The sequence below is a fragment of the Sorghum bicolor genome, chromosome 3, assembly GCF_000003195.3.
Source record: "Sorghum bicolor cultivar BTx623 chromosome 3, Sorghum_bicolor_NCBIv3, whole genome shotgun sequence".
In the NCBI taxonomy this organism is placed as follows: domain Eukaryota; kingdom Viridiplantae; phylum Streptophyta; class Magnoliopsida; order Poales; family Poaceae; genus Sorghum; species Sorghum bicolor.
In genome coordinates, this window is record NC_012872.2 from 13,310,086 (window position 1) to 13,330,750 (window position 20,665).

A 20,665-nucleotide genomic window follows, 5' to 3' on the forward strand; every position below is an offset into this window, starting at 1 on the left:
ACCGCGCGTGCAATTGGAAACGTGTGTTCATATTGATTGGGGACGTGCAATTCAAAGGTCGTACCAGCTATTTTCTATAAATGTAAAACGTGTTGGTGCATTGCAACGAATCAATGAGCCTGTTTGTTTTTATCTAGACAGGTATTAACAGGCAGGTTAGATTGGTGTAGCTTTTTTCTTGGGTGGATTTATTTGTTTGGCTTGACTCAATACATATGTCGTTTGTTTAGCCACGCTACGTTACAGGGTCCACAAGTGAACGACCCCCACCAACCACCTACGCGAACCTTGGTTGCAGCCCCTTGTTTAGGCCTTGTATAGTTCGTCCAAAACCAAAAACTTTTTAAGATTCTATCTTGCAGTAAATATATGGAGCATTAAATATTGATAAAAACAAAAACTAATTGCACGATTTGTCTGTAAATCACGAGACAAATCTTTTAAGCCTAGTTACTCTATGATTGGATAATTTTTGTAAAATAAAAATGAAAGTGTGTCAAAATTCAAAAACTTTTTGGATCTAAACAAGGTCTTAGTTGATCTAAAAACCAAAAAAATTCAAGATTCCTCGTCACATCGAATCTTGCGGCACATGCATAGAGCATTAAATATATATGAAAACAAAAATTAATTGCACATTTTGCCTATAAAACACGAGACGAATCTTTTAAGCCTAGTTACTCTATGATTGGACAATGTTTATCAAATAAAAACGAAAATGTTACAGTGTCGAAATCCAAAAACTTTGTGGATCTAAACAAGGCCTCATTTCCTTGTGTTGTGGCTAGGCTCCACGGTGCTTTAAGCGTCGTGCGGCACAAGCTCTCGTGGAGTCTAGACAAATCGAACAAGCTTAATACATATAGTAAATAGGTTCAGTTGCACCACGTGTCTATCTGTAGCCACGGTCCAGACAATCGAACACGCTTAATATATATAGAAATAGGACTTCGTATAGCTGTTAGGCACAAGTTGTTCTACCTGGTATGAATGCAGGCCACGAGTCAGTATTGAGCATCCTAATACATGTTAGAATCGGACTCATATTCATCATCGCTAAATGCGAGTTGTCGTAACTCATATGTATGGATCAGGAGTTCGGTTTATATAGAGAAAAATCTTCATTATTCGGGTAAGTGAGGGAGGAGATTTTGTCTTAATATTAAGTGTAGTAGATATAGATTTAATTTAGCTTTTGAACGGTGAAATGCGAGCCATATGCATGCGTATGTGCTTTTTTTGTGTGCTGTGTGCACATATGTGTAAGTTTCTGAATGGTAAAATGCGAGGCATATGTATGCGTAAGCTATGACACAAATGGTTTGAGACGACTAGACCATGGTAGAAGTGGTGCAAAATCAATTAAAGCTTTGTGACTCCAAACTCAAAGAAAGACGGGTAATAGTGTAAGAGACAGAAGAGAAGTGAGAAGACGGATGATAGTGTAAGAGACGGAAGAGAAGTGAGATATGAATAGATGAGAGTGAAAAGCTAAAAGAAACAAACTTCTTGCATTCTTTGTTGAAGCGTTTAAAGTTTGATAAATATCCCATAAAAATATTAATATTGTTGACGGTTCTTAAGTATCAATTTTAATTATCAAATAAACAAGGGAAAGGACCAATATGCAACCAACACCTAGAATTAGGGTTTGATCTGACAGAATTCCACAAGTTCTGTTGTTTATCTGTTTCTGCAGGGGGTTATTAGGAAATAAGGAAGAAAGGCCCACATGTCGGGATTACATAGAGATATCAACGCACCGCGTGATTTTCTACCATCTAGAAGACTCCAGAAGCCACGGGAAGAAGGCAGAGGCCGAAAGGGGCCAGGCCCAGGGCGCCCGCCCTGGTGACCTGGGCGCCCGCCCCCTGCTGGACTCCATTCAGGACTCTCTTCGCACACGATGTTCCACCGACCTAATGGATCAAAGATAACGTAGTACCACCTCGCCTACCGACTCAAAAACGCGTAGAGGAGGAGGACTATATAAGGAGACCCCCCTGGCCCCTGGAGAAGACAAGATATTATCATAGAGATTGAGGGGTGCCCTCGAAGGAAAACCTCTTCTCTAAATAATATTTCTTTTTAGGCTTAGCAACCAATGTAAAATAGAAATAGATCTTCTAGTTTCTACTAGATTGAGAGAGATAGAGTGGAGGTGTAGATTGGAGGAAGCCCGGCCTGTCGGTGTCTACTCCAAGCTTGTACCTGCGGGATCAAGTTCTCCTAACCCGAAGCTTGCTCCTAGGATTCTTCAGTATTTCGACTTCTAAATTCTAGTAAGTTCTTGTTTTATTGTTCTTCTGGTTTATGAGTTTACTTTAATCTCTTCGCGTAGAGTTTAGAGTAATCATTGCTGGCGTAAACGTGGTATTTAGGCTGGGGTACTCATAGATATTCCTTGACTAGCTGGACCGTGGTAGTAGTGAGGAACGTGACAATTCCGAGTTACCTTTGCAGACCATATCTCGTTAGCAGGAAGGATGGGGTTTATAGGTGCGGGTTGAACATCCTTTGTGGTATCTAAATTCCGTTAGCCTCCCCAATAGAATAGTAGATCATCCTTACCAAGGTTAGAAGGAGACTACGATTGCAGTCTTCTCTATTTATCACTCACATCGAGAGACGTTCTTTGTTGCCTAAAGGGTTAGTAGTAATTGACCGGTTCGTCTGATGCACTCTTTCTCCTAGTGGTAAAAAAATAAATATGATATTGTGGATAACCTCCCGGGTGAAGTGCTCACCGATATCCGTGCGCTTGCTGATCAATTCCTTATTGCGTTCCCAAATATCAACAAGCATTTCTGGCGCCGTTGCCGGGGAGAAAGACGGTTTGCTGAGATAACCTTGAGTCTTACTACTAGCTTGTATCTATACTTTTATCTTTTCTTATCTTTTATATTCTGTATTTATTTTCTTTACTCTTACCTTATGGAAAACCAAAATTCTAAATCGATCCATGAATCTGCAATCCCTTCAGTAATTGACCTTTTACCATGGGAGTCATCACAGCCTATCCAAACATCCCAGTATAAGTTAAGTTCTAGGTTGATTGCCATGATCAAAAATCTATCTTTTTCAGGAAAGGAAGACGAAAACCCTTACCTTCACATTAGAGATTTTGAGCAAACATGTGATTGTCTTCGCATTGAAGGCATTTCTGATAAAACTTTACGTTGGAAGCTTTTCCCTTTTTCCTTAAGGGGAGAAGCTAGACAATGGTACAGTTAGAAGGTAAGTCAACAACGAGGTGAATGAGGAGTTTTACGAGCCAACTTTTGTCTAGATTTCTATTCCCTCGACCGTATAGCCTACCTTAGACTCGAAGTCCTATCTTTTAAACAAAAAGATAATGAAACTTTGGGAAAATTCTGGAAACGTTTTTCTGATCTTTTAGAATCTGGTCCAAACCTTAATCTTGAAGACTCTGTTCTTTTATTTCACTTTTTTCGAGGTCTTCAGAAAAATCACAAACAAATGCTACACACAATGTCTAGAGGTTCTTTCTTTCGCATCCCTACTGATGAAGCTAGAGTGATCCTAGATAGAATCCTAGAAGCTGAGATGGATAATACCCTTCATGATGAAACCTACGAAGCCGAAGTAGACACTCTGCCAAATTCTTCATCTACTTTAGCTATCCCAAGTTCTGAGCTACAAGAGGAAGAAATTCCACCACCAGACTTCATGATGGATATAGAATACGATCTTTTTGCCGATTTCGAAAACATTTCAAACTACCATTCTATTGACAAACCCCAAAACGGCCAGTTTAGCATTTATTTACCAAGTGAATATCAATTGAGAGAGCTTATCTCAGTAATAAGTAGCGAGTGGTTGGAGGAATCAGAGCTTTCCTCTGATGTGATCCGTTTGGACACACCCTCTATAACTATACGTTGTGCTTATAATTCTGATCGATTTAATGCTCTTTATAATCCTGTTGTGGGGATCAACATCATGTCTGAATCTTTTGCACTTAAACTATTTAAAAATCTTGTCTTAACCCCCACAACAAAGGTCATAAAGGAATCTTCGGGACGATTAGTCCCCAGTCTTTGAATTATTAATGTCCTACCTCTTACGGTAGAAGGCTCCATGGTTCATTTGAACTTCTATATCTTTGGTACATGGGACTTCGACCTGTTGATAGGACAACCTTTTAGAAGACTCCTTTATGAAGGTCATACTGGAAAGCTACACATTTCTTTTGGAAAAACTTTTAAATTCCCAATAACAATTCCACACTCCTTAAACAATAAGGCCGAGTCATATCTTTTGCCTGATCCTATGGAGGAGGTAAAGGCTGCATCCCTTGAGCTTTTAGAAGAATCAGACTTAGAAGACGAAACTCCTTTCTTCATAGAAGAAGAAGCCAAACCTTCTGAACCTGAACCCTTAGATGAGTTTGCAGAAACACCTAGACCTCCCATAGAGCTTAAAACCTTACCACCCGGTCTTATCTATGCTTTCCTAAACAATAATCCAGAGTTTCCTGTGATCATTAGCGATAAACTCACTCAGGAGCAAACTCTGCGATTAATGACCATTCTTGAAAAACATCACTCAGTTTTCGGCTACTCACTCCAAGATCTTACAGGATTCGGTCCTATGATTTGTAACCATCGTATTCCAACAGATCCTTCTGTTTCACCATCTCGAGAACCCCAACATAGACTTAACAACACTATGAGAGACGTAGTTAAAAAGGAAGTTATAAAGTTGCTGCATGCAGAGATTATATATCCTGTGCCGCATAGTGAGTGGGTGAGCCCAGTTCAAGTTGTGCCTAAAAAGGGAGGCATGACTGTTATTATGAATGAAAAGAACGAGCTAATTCCGCAACGCACCGTCACAGGATGGCGGATGTGCATAGACTATAGAAAACTAAACAAAGCCACGAGAAAGGATCACTTTCCTTTACCTTTCATAGATGAGATGCTAGAGCGGTTAGCGAACCATTCGTTCTTCTGTTTCTTAGATGGATATTCAGGGTATCATCAGATCCCGATCCATCCCGATGATCAAAGCAAAACCACTTTTACATGCCCTTATGGAACTTATGCTTATCGTAGAATGTCTTTTGGGTTATGTAATGCACCAGCTTCTTTTCAAAGATGCATGATGTCTATATTTTCTGATATGATTGAAGAGATTATGGAAGTTTTCATGGATGATTTCTCTATTTATGGAAAAACTTTTGATAGTTGTCTTGAAAACTTAGACAAGGTTTTGCAAAGATGTGAAGAAAAGCACTTAGTCCTTAATTGGGAAAAATGTCATTTTATGGTTAGGGAAGGAATAGTGCTGGGACACTTAGTGTCTGAAAGAGGTATTGAGGTAGATAAAGCTAAAAATTGAAGTAATTGAACAACTACCTCCACCTGTGAATATAAAAGGAATTCGAAGCTTTCTTGGCCATGCTGGTTTTTATCGTAGATTCATAAAAGATTTTTCATTTATTGCTAGACCACTTACTCTTTTGCTAGCCAAGGATGCTCCTTTCGAATTTGATGATGCATGTCTAACATCTTTCAATTTATTAAAGAAAGCACTCATCTCTGCACCAATCATTCAACCCCCTGATTGGTCGTTGCCTTTTGAAATTATGTGTGATGCCAGTGATTATGCTGTGGGGGCAGTTTTAGGACAAACTTAAAATAAGAAGCATCATGCAATTGCTTATGCCAGTAAAACTTTGACAGGAGCTCAACTTAATTATGCAACCACTGAAAAAGAGCTTCTGGCTATTGTCTTTGCCATTGATAAATTTAGATCTTATTTAGTTGGAGCTAAAATAATTGTTTACACTGATCATGCTGCACTAAAATATTTGCTCACTAAAAAATATGCTAAACCGCGCCTGATTAGATGGATCTTATTACTCCAAGAATTTGACTTAGAAATAAAAGATAAAAGGGAGTAGAAAATTCTGTTGCGGATCACTTGTCTAGAATGTATTTTAAGAGTCCATAGGAAACCCCCATCAACGATTCACTCCGGGACGACATGCTCTACGGGATTAATAGGTCTGACCCCTGGTATGCAGATATTGTTAATTTTATAGTTTCAGGGTATGTATCACCACGAGCAAACAAGAAGAAACTTATTCAAGAAAGTCATTCACATATATGGGATGAGCCATACCTCTTCCGAGTGTGCTTTGATGGCTTACTCAGGAGATGTGTGACCACTGAGGAAGGATGGAAGATCATCGACAGATGTCATTCATCACCATATGGAGGTCACTATGGAGCATTCCGTACACATTCAAAGATCTGGCAGTGTGGATTCTACTGGCTTACAATGTATGAAGACACGAAGCAATATATCAGAAGATGTGGGCCATGTCAAAGACATAGAAACATAATACAAGGGATGCAATGCCACTCACCACCAACCTTCAGATTGAGCTCTTTGATGTCTGGGGAATAGACTACATGGGTCCATTTCCTCCATCAAAGAAGTGTGAGTACATCTTGGTGGCAGTTGACTACGTATCCAAGTGGGTAGAGGCACTACCTTGCAAGCATGCCGACAACGTCAGTTCAAAGAGGATGTTTGAAGAAATTATCTTTCCAAGATTTGGAGTCCCCAGAGTAGTGAAAAGTGATGGAGGAGCACACTTCATCGATAAACGCTTCAAGCAACATCTATCAAAACATAGAATCCGTCACAACGTCGCTACCCCCTATCATCCTCAAACAAGTGGCCAAGCAGAGACTTCCAACAAACAAATCAAGAATATTCTTCAGAAGACAGTAAATGAAATGGGAACGGCGTGGAAAGACAAGTTACCCGATGCACTCTGGGCATACCGGACAGCATACAAGACCCCAATTGGAATGTCTCCATACCAATTGGTGTACGGAAAGACTTGACATCTACCTGTTGAACTAGAGTTCAAAGCACACTGGGCCATAAAGAGATGGAATATGGACCTAGATGTTGCTGGAAATTATAGAAGAATGCAACTATCAGAATTGGAAGAATAGCGAGAGAAAGCATATCACAATTCAAAGATCTACAAAGAAAGAGTCAAAAGGTGGCATGACAAGAGAATCAAGAAGAAGGAGTTCACACCCGAAGATAAGGTATTACTTTTTAATTCCAGGGTGAAGCTTTTCGGGCATGGAAAACTCCGGAGCAAATGGGAAGGACCATTCAAGGTAATTAATTCATCATCCCACGGAGCTATCACACTTCAAAATGACGAAGGTACGTTATTCAAGGTAAATGGTCAACGTCTTAAATTATTTTTAGAGCCCAATAAAGAATTAGAAGAAATAGACGTAGTCCATTTTTTCCTTCCCATGGAGAATTAGAGCCCGACCTTTTTAGTCTGACGTTTTCGGGTCATACATAATTTTCCTAATTAAGTTTGCATCTAGAAACGCGCTCGAGGAAGTGGGCCCACAGAGGGGCCAGAGAGAGGGCGGGCGCCCAGATCAGGTGGGCGGGCGCCCAGCTCCTGTTCCCCCTCGGTCCTGATTTTCTTTGTTATGGAAAATGCACTTATGGTAATCCGAATAATCCCTCAGATGGAAAGTTTCGCACGCACATTGACGGGAGCAACCCGAACGACCCATAGAGGCACTTTTTGACCCCTATATAAACAACCCCTGACCTCAGTTTTCAAACACCAAGCCACCAAGCCTTCTCTTCTTCAATTAGAGCTTGATTAGTTCATTGCTGCTCCAATGGCCGAGAAGTACCACGATGATTGGGAAGTCGTCCCCTTTAACCTCAACATGGAGCCTGTGGAAGACCCCGATGCCCGTGCTCTCATCCCGGCCAACACAGAGCGACAGCTAGAAGCCATGACATTACGCCAACGCAGCTCCACCCAACCAGTTCTCACCGCACCGCCACAACCTCTACTTCTCAAGGGATCATCATCCAAGACAAAGAACACCATCAAGGTGCCAACCGGCACAAGGATCCTTCCACCTAGACCCAATGAGAGGGTCGTTGGAGTTAAGACCAACCGGAGCGGCGAGATCAGCAGTATTCGCTACACTACGGAGGAGGAAAGGCCTTACTTTGAAGGGATTAGAGCAGCCAAAGTCTGTTTCATCCCTCCAAAGGCAGCCCCGAAGCATGCTCTCAATGCTTTTGAGACACCTAACAAGCATCACAAGACTATAATGGATATTGATGAGGACGTTCACAGGCTAGACAGAGTTGTCATAGACCTCCAGTCCTCAATTAATTCCCTCACTAGGCAGCTCTCTAACCACAACACCGTTATACTAGGCCTTAGGCAGGATCTTGCTAGTTCCAACAAGAAGATTAAGGAATTAGAGCGCCGTAAGTTATCTAGATTAGACCTTGAGGCAATGCATCTTAGTCATTTATCTTTAAATTCGGTTTAGGTTTACTATTATCATCAGTTTGCTACTAGTCTTTTATAATAAATGCCTCAAGATTAATAAAGAGTATTATTATTATTATTGTCTTGTGTGTCTCTACTTTATTTTTGTGCAAGAAAGCAGAAAACAAGTATGGGAGAGATCCCTCGACATGCCAAACACACTCCGACCACACCACTCCACGATTCGGGTACACACTGGATTATGCAGAATATTGTTTCCGACATGATTAAAAAGATTAAAATATTTCTAATCATGATTAATCTCACTCTGTGATATTTCCTAAAACTTATAACTATTATAAAATCATTTCAAAACCCTGTGTTACTTAAGACAGTATGGAATGTGAGATGGTAGAGTATGAGTTTCTTATTCTTGATATCATTGTTGCTTGGAGAATTTATTTCAAAATTCTAGCTACCATCCTCAGTGTTTTATATGCCTGATAAAAACTGAAAATATTAATTATGATTATAAAAGCTATCTACTCTGTATTGAGTTTGTTCAAAATGAGTTAGACCCTTGTTGAGAGATTTATCATGCTCCTAAGATCAAGGCATTATTCAGAAAGATTCACTCTTCTGAAGTATTATTGCATTAGAGGCATGGTCTATGCAAAAATAGAGATATTTCAAGGAAATAAAAAGGAGCAAGTGCTCGACAACCTCGCAGAAAAATGGACAAGTGTCCGACAGTAGAATTAGGGGTACCTCGGTATCCACTTAAAGAGAGAGAGAGAGAGAGAGAAAGAGAAATGATAGCCCATGGTCCCTCTAATAAGCAATATGCCAGCAAGAGTTGACAAGATTTTAATTTCCAAAGTCTTTGATCTAAGAGTATGACATTCCTCTCCTCGGATCCCATTTTGATCAGGCAATAAATGCAAAGTAAGTATGCTTGAGAATTTTTTGCAAATTAAAACAGCCTCAGTGAGATATATAAAAGATAATGAGTGATCTGAGAGAACCTATGAGGATAAAAAGGTATGCTAACTTTCTTTCAAAAATATACAAAACTCCAAGTGACAAGATTGAGAAGAAAGGATCTTTACTCTTAACCATATACTTCCCTGACTATAGTACACAGTGGAAATTTAACACCCTGCAGTTATAAAGAGAAATGTTTTAAAATGTTTTACCCCAAATATTGTTCTTAACCATCCTTTTCTCGAGGACGAGTAAAAGCCTAAGTATGGGGGTATTTGTTGACGGTTCTTAAGTATCAATTTTAATTATCAAATAAACAAGGGAAAGGACCAATATGCAACCAACACCTAGAATTAGGGTTTGATCTGACAGAATTCCACGAGTTCTGTTGTTTATCTGTTTCTGCAGGGGGTTATCAGGAAATAAGGAAGAAAGGCCCACATATCGGGATTACATAGAGATATCAACGCATCGCGCGATTTTCTACCATCTAGAAGACTCCAGAAGCCACGGGAAGAAGGCAGAGGCCGAAAGAGGCCAGGCCTAGGGCGCCCGCCCCCTGCTGGACTCCATTCAGGACTCTCTTCGCACATGATGTTCCACCGACCTAATAGATCAAAGATAACGTAGTACCACCTCGCCTACCGACCCAAAAACGCATAGAGGAGGAGGACTATATAAGGAGATCCCCCTGGCCCCTGGAGAAGACAAGAAATTATCATAGAGATTAAGGGGTGCCCTCGAAGGAAAACCTCTTCTCTAAATAATATTTCTTTTTAGGCTTAGCAACCAATGTAAAGTAGAAATATATCTTCTAGTTTCTACTAGATTGAGAGAGATAGAGTGGAGGTGTAGATTGGAGGAAGCCCGGCCTGTCGGTGTCTACTCCAAGCTTGTACCTGCGGGATCAAGTTCTCCTAACCCGAAGCTTGCTCCTAGGATTCTTCAGTATTTCGACTTCTAAATTCTAGTAAGTTCTTGTTTTATTGTTCTTCTGGTTTATGAGTTTACTTTAATCTCTTCGCGTAGAGTTTAGAGTAATCATTGCTGGCGTAAACGTGGTGTTTAGGCTGGGGTACTCATAGATATTCCCTGACTAGCTGGACCATGGTAGTAGTGAGGAACGTGACAATTCCGAGTTACATTTGCAGACCATATCTCGTTAGCACGAAGGATAGGGTTTATAGGTGCGGGTTGAACATCCTTTGTGGTGTCTAGATTCCGTTAGCCTCCCTAATAGAACAGTAGATCATCCTTACCAAGGTTAGAAGGAGACTACAGTTGCAGTCTTCTCTATTTATCACTCACATCGAGAGACATTCTTTGTTGCCTAAAGGGTTAGTAGTAATAGACCGGTTAGTCAGATGCACTATTTCTCCTAGTGGTAAAAAAATAAATACGATACTCTGGATAACCTCCCGGGTGAAGTGCTCACCGATATCCGTGCGCTTGCAGATCAATTCCTTATTGCGTTCCCAAATATCAACAAATATTAATGACACCAAACAGTATACGAGTAACAAACATGCATGTACGTTGTAATAAGATGTATAGCTTATTCTATGATAACCCAAACAACTTTTAGCTTGAATATTTATTGAACATTCGCTCTTATTTATCCTAGAGATCAACTCTGTAATATAGTTAGAAACACATTGTTCTAACTTGTATAATTGCATGTTGCTACACATGTTGCTCCAACTTATTCGCACATTTGAGAGAGTAAAAGAGCACAAAAGACACTTGGTATTAGGTATATACTATCACTTTTTAAAAAACTTCATGCTAGAGACGTATCCAAAACACATTCCTTGCATACTTGGAAGTAGAGATTAGACAAATAAAACTCAAATATGCCTCTATAATCCGCGTCTCTTTCACACACATGGTTCCTCCACCTATTTTCATCTCTGACTACTTATTGTTCTAGTATAGATATAAAAGGTTGGTTCTATAATATTAATTGTATAATTTGTGTGAGATTAGTATAAATAGAATTTTAGTGTGCATAGCTCTACAAAATTGACATTAATCAATTCACTATGTGCAGTTTTAGATCAGAAAGAGTTTAACATTAAATTAGAACCTAGATTCGATCGAGGAATAATTTCCAAGGCCTAGACAGTGAGTCACCCAGTAAAGCACCACACTCACGAATCTTATATCAACGTATGCACTGGCTCTATTCTCTCTGTTTTGGACTAATGAGATGATTGTGAGTGTACAGATTTGACCCAACGCCTAGAGCCACGCAAAAACTACATATACTATAAAGGGATACGCTTGGATGAGAACAAAAATTGAAAAGAAAATTATAGAATTAGTAAAACCGAGGGAAGAAAACTATGGTCATCGTTTGGATTGAAGGAACCAACGGTTCCTTTCCTTTGGAATATTAAAGCGATGCTCTTGTTTATAGAATGTCGAAAATCCATTCCAATCTTTTTGGTTTGATGGTTTCTCTTTCTATTATGTATAAGTCTGTCATAAAAACACATGATGAAGAGAGAAAATGAGCTAACACAAAGGAGATTTTCTTTATCATTTCTAGTTTTAAAATTCTTATTATGTTAAATTTTTTATTATGTTCTAAATATCTTTGTCTGTTCATGTGTTTTTCAATCCTCCTTTCGTATTGTATTCCATTTCTCTGTTCTAGTCCTAATTAGGTTTTTAAACCACACCTAGAACGATGGTCCTGGGCCTAAATGTACCACTGATACTGTATCAGAAGTATATTAGTTTATATGGACATGGTAAGGGGGTGTTTAGTTCCCATCTTTTCCTAAAAAAACTTGGGTTTTGGTCCATCATTTTGCAAAATGAAACTAAACACCTTGCAAAAAAATTGGCAAAAAGATAGTTATTCTTCATTTTGGATTTTGCCCTCAAGAGGCAAAAAAACCCAAAATGAGCCTCAAGAGGCTTCATGAGGACAATAAATTCTGCATTTTGGATGAAACTAAACATGACCCTCAAAATTTTGGCATTTTGTATTTCATCACTTCAAAATAGTTGACATTTTGTATTTTGAATTCTATGGAGAACTAAACACCTCTAAGTAAATCAATAAAAATAATTAGAAAATCTTAGTTAGCAACCGACAGGGTCTTACGCCGCCTAAACCCCTCTCAAAACCCTAGCAGGTTAGCAAACCAAATCCCGTGCCGAACCCAAGCTCCCTCGGAGACTACCCAAAGTGCCCCTACGAACCCAGCTCACCAAACGCAGAAATATCACCTTCGTGCGTGCGCAGCGACGAAGAAAAAGAGGAAAAAGAACCAAATCAACAACGCGAGCGCCTCACCCAGACTCCCAGAGGCCGCACCGCACGAGAGTAGAGATTAGGAGGGTTTGCCATCCGTATAAAAGGAGCGGCCGGCGAGGGCTGCCGCTCCTCCCTACTCCGCTTTACCAAAACAGCCCCTCTCGCCCAATCATTCCCTCCGTGCCTCGTCCTCGCGCCGCCTCTCATCCTCCGGAAGCCGAAGCTTCCACGCCGACGGCGGCGGCGGTAGGTCACTCTCACTCCCCAACCAAATCCCTTTTCTGTACATACTAATTCGATCGAATCCATATCGCTCGGGTGTCCCGCTGAGGTGGAGGGGTCTCGATTGGTGAGAGGGTTTAGGGTTTTGATCCCACAGCAGATCGTGCGCTCGGCTGCTAGTTTGTTCCGTTGTGGTTTCGTAGAACGGGTGATGTTTCTCAGCGGCTTTAGATAGCCGTGGTGTGTGCTGTCCTGTGAATTTTGTATTTTTTTTTGTTTGGCCTAATTAGATTTGTTGGTGTCGGTTTCTGGTCCGAGCAGGAATATGGCGGGGAAATCCAAGGGTGGGAAGAACAAAGGGAAGGCGCAGGGCGCGGGCCAGCCCGCCTCTGCTGAGCCAGAGGTGCTGGCGACTGACGAGCCGAAGTGGTTAATCCAGAGAATGGGGAAGTGCACGAAACCCCTGCCACGGAGGATGGTGTGGCAGATGTGGAGAAACGAGACGGGGATGCCCCAGAGGCTGTGCAGCCTGCAAGAAAGCCAGCTGAAGGTGAGGCTATGGCTTCTTTAATTATTCACTGATACTGACATACTGCAGTTGTATTGTATTGCTTGAATAGTACAGTGAACACGATGGGACATTGTGTTTTACCTGGGTACAGGTGGACAATAATACTTTTGATCTAGTATATGATTTGGCACTATGTTGAACGAGTGACAAGTTTGCTCCTTCGATGTTTTGTATGGCTGTGCTTATTTATATATGTATTGAAAATACTAGTGCTTTGTAGTGATCTAATATTTCTGGCCAAGCTCTGTTAGAGTAGTCATCTACATCATGTTACAAATTTCAGTTAGACTGTTGGAACTTTCATCTATGGAATTTAGCATGTTGTATTGTTGTTGTTTTGCCCGAAAAACCTTGCCTGCATGCTTTTAAATGGAGAAAATTCATGTGAATGCACTGCTGCTTTAACAATTAACTATCAAGCAGGAGAGCTTCATCTCTACCCTGTTCCTGTCAGGACACAATCAGGTGAAAAGCTCAAGCTGCAGTTAACTGTAAAAAAAGTTCTTTCTTTGTCTATTTGACTTAACTAGTTCTGTTGTTTCATGATATGCTGTTATTTACAGCTAGATTCTGTTATTGACGTTAAGCAATTCCTCTTGGATGCTCCTGAAACATGCTTCTATACATGCTATGATTTGATATTGCATACTGAAGATGGGTCATCTCATCAGTTAGAAGACTACAATGAAATATCTGAAATAGCAGATATAACTTCTGGTGGATGTTCACTAGAGATGGTTGCTGGTATGTAACATGTTCTAGTTTCTTCTCTATGTCCTGTGTCGGTGCTTATTTCGTGGAGCTGAAGTAAATGTTCTTTCAGCAATATATGATGAGAGGTCTATTAGGTCACATCTCCGACGTGTGAGGGAGCTACTATCCCTGTCTAGTCTTCATGTTTCCCTATCAACATCCTTAGCTCTGCAGCATGAGTCTGCTCAGGGAAAATCTGCAGGTACATCAGGTCCAATGTTTTTTGAGATGAAAATAGGTGGAGGAACCATGTGTGTGAAAGAGACGTGGATTATAGAGGCATATTTGAGTTTTATTTGTCTAATCTCTACTTCCAAGTATGCAAGGAATGTGTTTTGGATACGTCTCTAGCATGAAGTTTTTTAAAAAGTGATAGTATATACCTAATACCAAGTGTCTTTTGTGCTCTTTTACTCTCTCAAATGTGCGAATAAGTTGGAGCAACATGTGTAGCAACATGCAATTATACAAGTTAGAACAATGTGTTTCTAACTATATTACAGAGTTGATCTCTAGGATAAATAAGAGCGAATGTTCAATAAATATTCAAGCAAAAAGTTGTTTGGGTTATCATAGAATAAGCTATACATCTTGTTACAACGTACATGCATGTTTGTTACTCGTATACTGTTTGGTGTCATTAATATTAATATTTTTATGGGATATTTATCAAACTTTAAACGCTTCAACAAAGAATGCAAGAAGTTTGTTTCTTTTAGCTTTTCACTCTCATCTGTTCATATCTCACTTCTCTTCCGTCTCTTACACTATCATCCGTCTTCTCACTTCTCTTCTGTCTCTTACACTATTACCCGTCTTTCTTTGAGTTTGGAGTCACAAAGCTTTAATTGATTTTGCACCACTTCTACCATGGTCTAGTCGTCTCAAACCATTTGTGTCATAGCTTACGCATACATATGCCTCGCATTTTACCATTCATAAACTTACACATATGTGCACACAGCACACAAAAAAGCACATACGCATGCATATGGCTCGCATTTCACCGTTCATAAGCTAAATTAAATCTATATCTACTACACTTAATATTAAGACAAAATCTCCTCCCTCACTTACCCGAATAATGAAGATTTTTCTCTATATAAACCGAACTCTTGATCCATACATATATGAGTTACGACAACTCGCATTTAGCGATGATGAATATGAGTCCGATTCTAACATGTATTGGGATGCTCACTACTGACTCGTGGCCTGCATTCATACCGGGTAGAACAACTTCTACCTAACAGCTATACGAAGTCCTATTCCTATATATATTAAGCGTGTTCGATTGTCTGGACCGTGGCTACAGATAGACACGTGGTGCAACTGAACCTATTTACTATATGTATTAAGCTTGTTCGATTTGTCTAGACTCCACGAGAGCTTGTGCCGCACGACGCTTAAAGCACCGTGGAGCCTAGCCACAACACAAGGAAATGAGGCCTTGTTTAGATCCACAAAGTTTTTGGATTTCGACACTGTAACATTTTCGTTTTTATTTGATAAACATTGTTCAATCATAGAGTAACTAGGCTTAAAAGATTCGTCTCGTGTTTTATAGGCAAACTGTGCAATTAATTTTTGTTTTCATATATATATTTAATGCTCCATGCATGTGCCGCAAGATTCGATGTGACGAGAAATCTTGATTTTTTTTTGGTTTTTAGATCAACTAAGACCTTGTTTAGATCCAAAAAGTTTTTGAATTTTGACACACTTTCATTTTTATTTGACAAACATTATCCAATCATAGAGTAACTAGGCTTAAAAGATTTGTCTCGTGATTTACAGACAAATTGTGCAATTAGTTTTTGTTTTTATCAATATTTAATGCTCCATATATTTACCGCAAGATAGAATCTTAAAAAGTTTTTGGTTTTGGACGAACTAAACAAGGCCTAAACAAGGGGCTGCAACCAAGGTTCGCGTAGGTGGTTGGTGGGGGTCGCTGACTTGTGGACCCTGTAACGTAGCGTGGTTAAACAAACGACATATGTATTGAGTCAAGCCAAACAAATAAATCCACCCAAGAAAAAAGCTACACTAAACTAACCTGCCTGATAATACCTGTCTAGATAATAACAAACAGGCTCATTGATTCGTTGCAATGCACCAACACGTTTTACGTTTATAGAAAATAGCTGGTACGACCTTTGAATTGCACGTCCCTAATGAATATGAACACGCGTTTCCAATTGCACGCGCGGTGCGTCGGTGTGCCGCTTAAAGATGGCAACGGGGCTCCGATCTCCGATTTTCCGAGGAGAATTCCCTTATTAGGGGACGGGGACGATGCTAGTTTGATTCCCATGGGGGAAAACTGATCCCGTCGGGGCTGGTGGGGACGGGATGGTTCAATGTCCCCGAAGCCGATCCCCGTATCCCCGCCCCGTAAAGTTGTGATGTAGGCGCGACCCAACAGAGAAAGGCCCATCTAAAGGCCCAAGTACAGACAGCTGAATATATATACCTGAGTAACCCTAATTCTATTCATCTCACCTTTGACTCCCACACCAGACGCCACTCCACCAAGGCGCCGCCGCCGCCGCCAGCCTTCACGGCTTCCATCTCACCCTCTCCCCTTCACCTTCCACTTCCTGCACGCATCACCCACCTACATCTGCATGGTCCACGCAGTCATGCGGTGAGTGCGGAGTGCCTGAGCCTGCACAGCGTGCTGCGTTCCAAGGAGAGAAGAGAACATTGTCATCTCAAATCCGGCCAGAAACGATTGAGCAACGGAGCCAATAATAGGGTCGGGATTTCATCTGTGGAGGTGCGGCTCAAATCTATTCGAGCTTGCTCCTGCTGTCTGATGATTCCAGCGTTCTCCTGCTGTCTACATCAGAGTACTACTAGATCGATCTACAAGTGCAACGTGTATGTAAACATGCTTCAGTGCTTGTACATTGGAGCTTGCTCTTGCTTTTGCCCTCTAGATCTGTGTGCTACTAGATCTTCTGTGAGCGCAACGATGTATGTTCAATGTATTACAATTTTGTGCAATGGTGCTTTTTGTTTTGGAAAAAATTATTGGAATCTCCTGGTGTTCAATTTCTCTCGATCTTGCACTCTCCAAAAATTGTAATTTTCTATGTCTGTCACTGGAACGGGGACGGGGATCTCCACGGGGATGGATTCCCCGCTCGGGGACGGGGACGGGGGAAACTCAAGCCCCGACGGTGGTCACGGGGACGGGGATGGAGGAATATTTGTCCCCACGGGGACGGGGATGGGGAGCCATCCTCCGATGGAGAATTCCCCGTTGCCATCTTTAGTGCCGCTGCAGCCCAGCTGGGACGAGAGAATCTTTATCCAAACAGGTTTCCGTGCGCACACGGTTTGCTGTTCCGGCCCCAACTCTACCTCTCGGTACCTTCACGCATCATCCCACCGCCATCTGCAACTCTGTCGTTCCACTTCCAGTCTTCTTTTGCCCCCGATCCCCCTTTAATTTCAACTCGCATCTCTCGTGCAGCCCCAGCCCCAGCGCCAGCCCCCATGGACCTTCCGGTGGTGGATCTCGCGCCGTATCTTCGGGCCGCCGCCGGCGACGCGGCCCCGGCGGGTGAGGAGGAGCTGCGCACGCTGTGCGCCACGGTGAGCGCTAGCCTGCGGGATACAGGGGCGTTGCTGGTGATGGACCCGCGCTGCTCCGCGGCGGACAACGACCGCTTCCTCGACGTCGTCGAGAGCTACTTCGCCCGATCCGCCGACGCAAAGCGCCTCCAGGAACGGCCCCACCTCCACTACCAGGTAGGCAGCTGCCCGCCCCGTACATTTTCTTCTCTGTCTGTTTTGTCGAATTGGGCAATCGGGTTTGATGGATCGGGTGTGGGTATGGTCAACCGGATGGCGCTAAACACTGGATTCATGGTGCTGGGATTAATACCACCTCGGTTGGATCCGGATCACTGCCGTGATTGATCACATTGTAAAATAGGCACGATCAGGTCTTGCTTAATGCGTGTTAAAGAAAAAAAAACTCAACTTGCCCCACTGTGCTGAATTACTGATCCAGTTTGCTTGTTCTTGGTAAGGTTGGTGTCACACCCGAAGGGGTCGAGGTTCCTCGCAGTTTGGTCGACAAGAACATGCAGGAGAAGATCAGGAGCATGCCAGAGGAGTTTCAGCCAGCCACGCCTAAAGGGCCGGACCCGAAATGGCGGTACATGTGGAGAGTGGGTCCTCGCCCTGCAAATACTCGCTTTAAGGTTGTGATTTCCATGTGACGTCTCTGTATGATCTTGGATTTTAAAATATGAAACGCGTTAAGTATTGACGGCAGTAGTTTAGTTTAGGGGTGCAAAGGGGTAACCTTTAGGTGCACCTCCAAACCTCTTTAGTTCAAATATTTGTACTACTTAATTGTTTTGGAGAAGTAGTATAAATATTTGAACTAAAGAGGTTTAGAGGTGCACCTAATCATCACTCATTTGCACCCCTAGTTTAGTTTTGTTGCTTTGTACTGAGCTAGTAACTAACCTTGTTTAGGAGCTAAACTCAGAACCTGTTATCCCTGAGGGATTACCTGAGTGGAAAGAGACGATGGATTCCTGGGGTTCTAAAATGATTTCTGCAATTGAGGTATATCCATGCTAGTACTTTTTTGTGAACAGTATTCACAGTGTTTTATGTATTATACATAGCTGTGTGCCTATGCCCACACCTGTATGGTTATGTTTGCATAGGTTGTTGCTGAGATGGCTGCAATTGGCTTTGGCCTGTCCAAGGACGCATTTACTTCTTTGATGAAGGAGGTAATATTGTGTTCTCTGCTCTACTCATTCAAAAAAGAAAAATCTCTCCCTTGTTCTGTAGTACTCATTTTTTTTAAAAAAATAAAATCTTATTCTTCCTTTTTCTGTGTCAAAAGCTATCACTGGGTTCCTTAGTGGGTTCTAAAGTATGGCATGAGCTCTTTGGTTCTGTAGTTGCAGTTAGAGATCAATCTATATAGTATTCATATTCAATTTCTATAATAATTTTGTTGATATGGCTCAATTTCTCTTTGAACACTAGGGACCACATCTCCTAGCACCAACTGGAAGTGACTTGCAGCGTCATGGTTCTGAGGGCACTGTTTTTGCTGGATTCCACTACGATCTTAATTTTTTGACAATACATGGCCGGAGTAGATTCCCAGGCCTAAACATCTGGTTAAGGAATGGTAAAAAGATGGAAGTGAAAGTCCCTGTTGGTTGCCTTCTAATTCAGTCTGGAAAACAGGTCTGCCTTGCTGCTACTTTTATGTATAAATCTAAACTTTTTCAGTTTGATGATATCATATTATGTTTTGTTTGGTCTTTATGAATACTTGCTTTTATAATCAATGTGATTGTAAAAATCAAACTGACCTCTACTTTTGTACTTCAATCATAAAACATCAGGTATATCAAACTTATAAAACTTTGACCATCAATATCTAATATTTTATATGATTCACAACACAAAAATGACACTACTATATTCATTATGAAAAATAATTTCATAATAACTAACTTTTTTGGTATAAAGATAATTTTGTTTTATAGATTCAAAGGTAAAAAAAAATCAGAATATGGACAAACCTAGAAAGACTCTCTTCTTAAAGTTTTGGTTTAAATATATGAGTTCTTTTCTGGAGTATCAAATACTTCAACAGAACTACAGAAGTACTAAGAATATTGGGTGTGGCTATAAAATAAAGAAAAAAATGACACTGTACTGTAGGACCATTTACTTACTGTACGACTATTTACTGATCAGATGTGTTCCTTTCTGAACAGCTGGAATGGCTTACTGGTGGCGATTGTTTGGCTGGAATGCATGAGGTAGTGGTGTCTAAGAGAACGCTAGATGCCATAGCACTAGCGAAAGAGCAAAATAGAAGTTTGTGGAGGGTTTCATCAACAGTAAGTACTATGGATTCTCAATTTATGTAAGCAATAGTTTGGACAAGTGTTTAAAAGTCGGCAGCGGTTAAATTCTATAGTCTGACGTTTTGATTACTAACTCATTTTCTCTCTCTAAACAGTTGTTCGCGCACATTGCTTCGGATGCAATTCTTAAGCCGCTCGGCCACTTTGCTGAAGCACCTGATGCTCATTCCTATCCACCTATATGCGCTGGGGATTATGTCGAGCAGGAGCTTTCAGTCATTAACCTGAAAGGAAAGGATGGAGTATAGACTCTATGCAGCAGATGGATCTGGTTATCTTATGAATTGACAGATATCAGGATGCAAAACTAAATTACCCAAACTGGCAATTGGGTCTTCGTTTCCAAGTGCTGTTGTACTGAGGGTGGTTAAGTTGTTCTGAAGATATGTTTGTTCATTGCTCTCGTTAAGATAATGGATACCCTTCTTTATGTACCACATTATCACTTGTGAAAATAAAATGTATAGCTTACACATAAAGCTGCTATTCTCCTAGTGCAATCCTGAAACTGTTATTCACCTAGTTCAGTTATCTGTAATGTCTAAAACAGAGAACATTTTCATCGACCAAAATTATACTGTACTTCTCACACGACAAGTGAAGTTACACTACAAGCTGCCCTT

At 41.0% G+C, this 20,665-nt stretch overlaps 1 protein-coding gene across 5 annotated transcripts; it reads left to right on the forward strand.

Annotated features, from left to right (window-relative positions):
- LOC110433978 lies at positions 16,604–20,614 on the forward strand. Of its 5 annotated transcripts, none has more exons than XM_021457285.1 (8): positions 16,604–17,493; positions 17,600–17,877; positions 18,162–18,335; positions 18,616–18,708; positions 18,813–18,881; positions 19,144–19,350; positions 19,890–20,015; positions 20,138–20,614. In XM_021457285.1, the coding sequence occupies exons 2-8, from the start codon at positions 17,623–17,625 to the stop codon at positions 20,288–20,290; spliced, it is 1,077 nt and encodes a 358-aa protein (XP_021312960.1). In that variant the 5' UTR covers positions 16,604–17,493; positions 17,600–17,622; the 3' UTR covers positions 20,291–20,614. The 5 variants fall into 5 exon arrangements, with proteins under 5 accessions (XP_021312960.1, XP_021312961.1, XP_021312962.1 ...); XM_021457286.1 differs by having other exon boundaries at positions 17,606–17,877; XM_021457287.1 differs by having other exon boundaries at positions 16,604–17,001.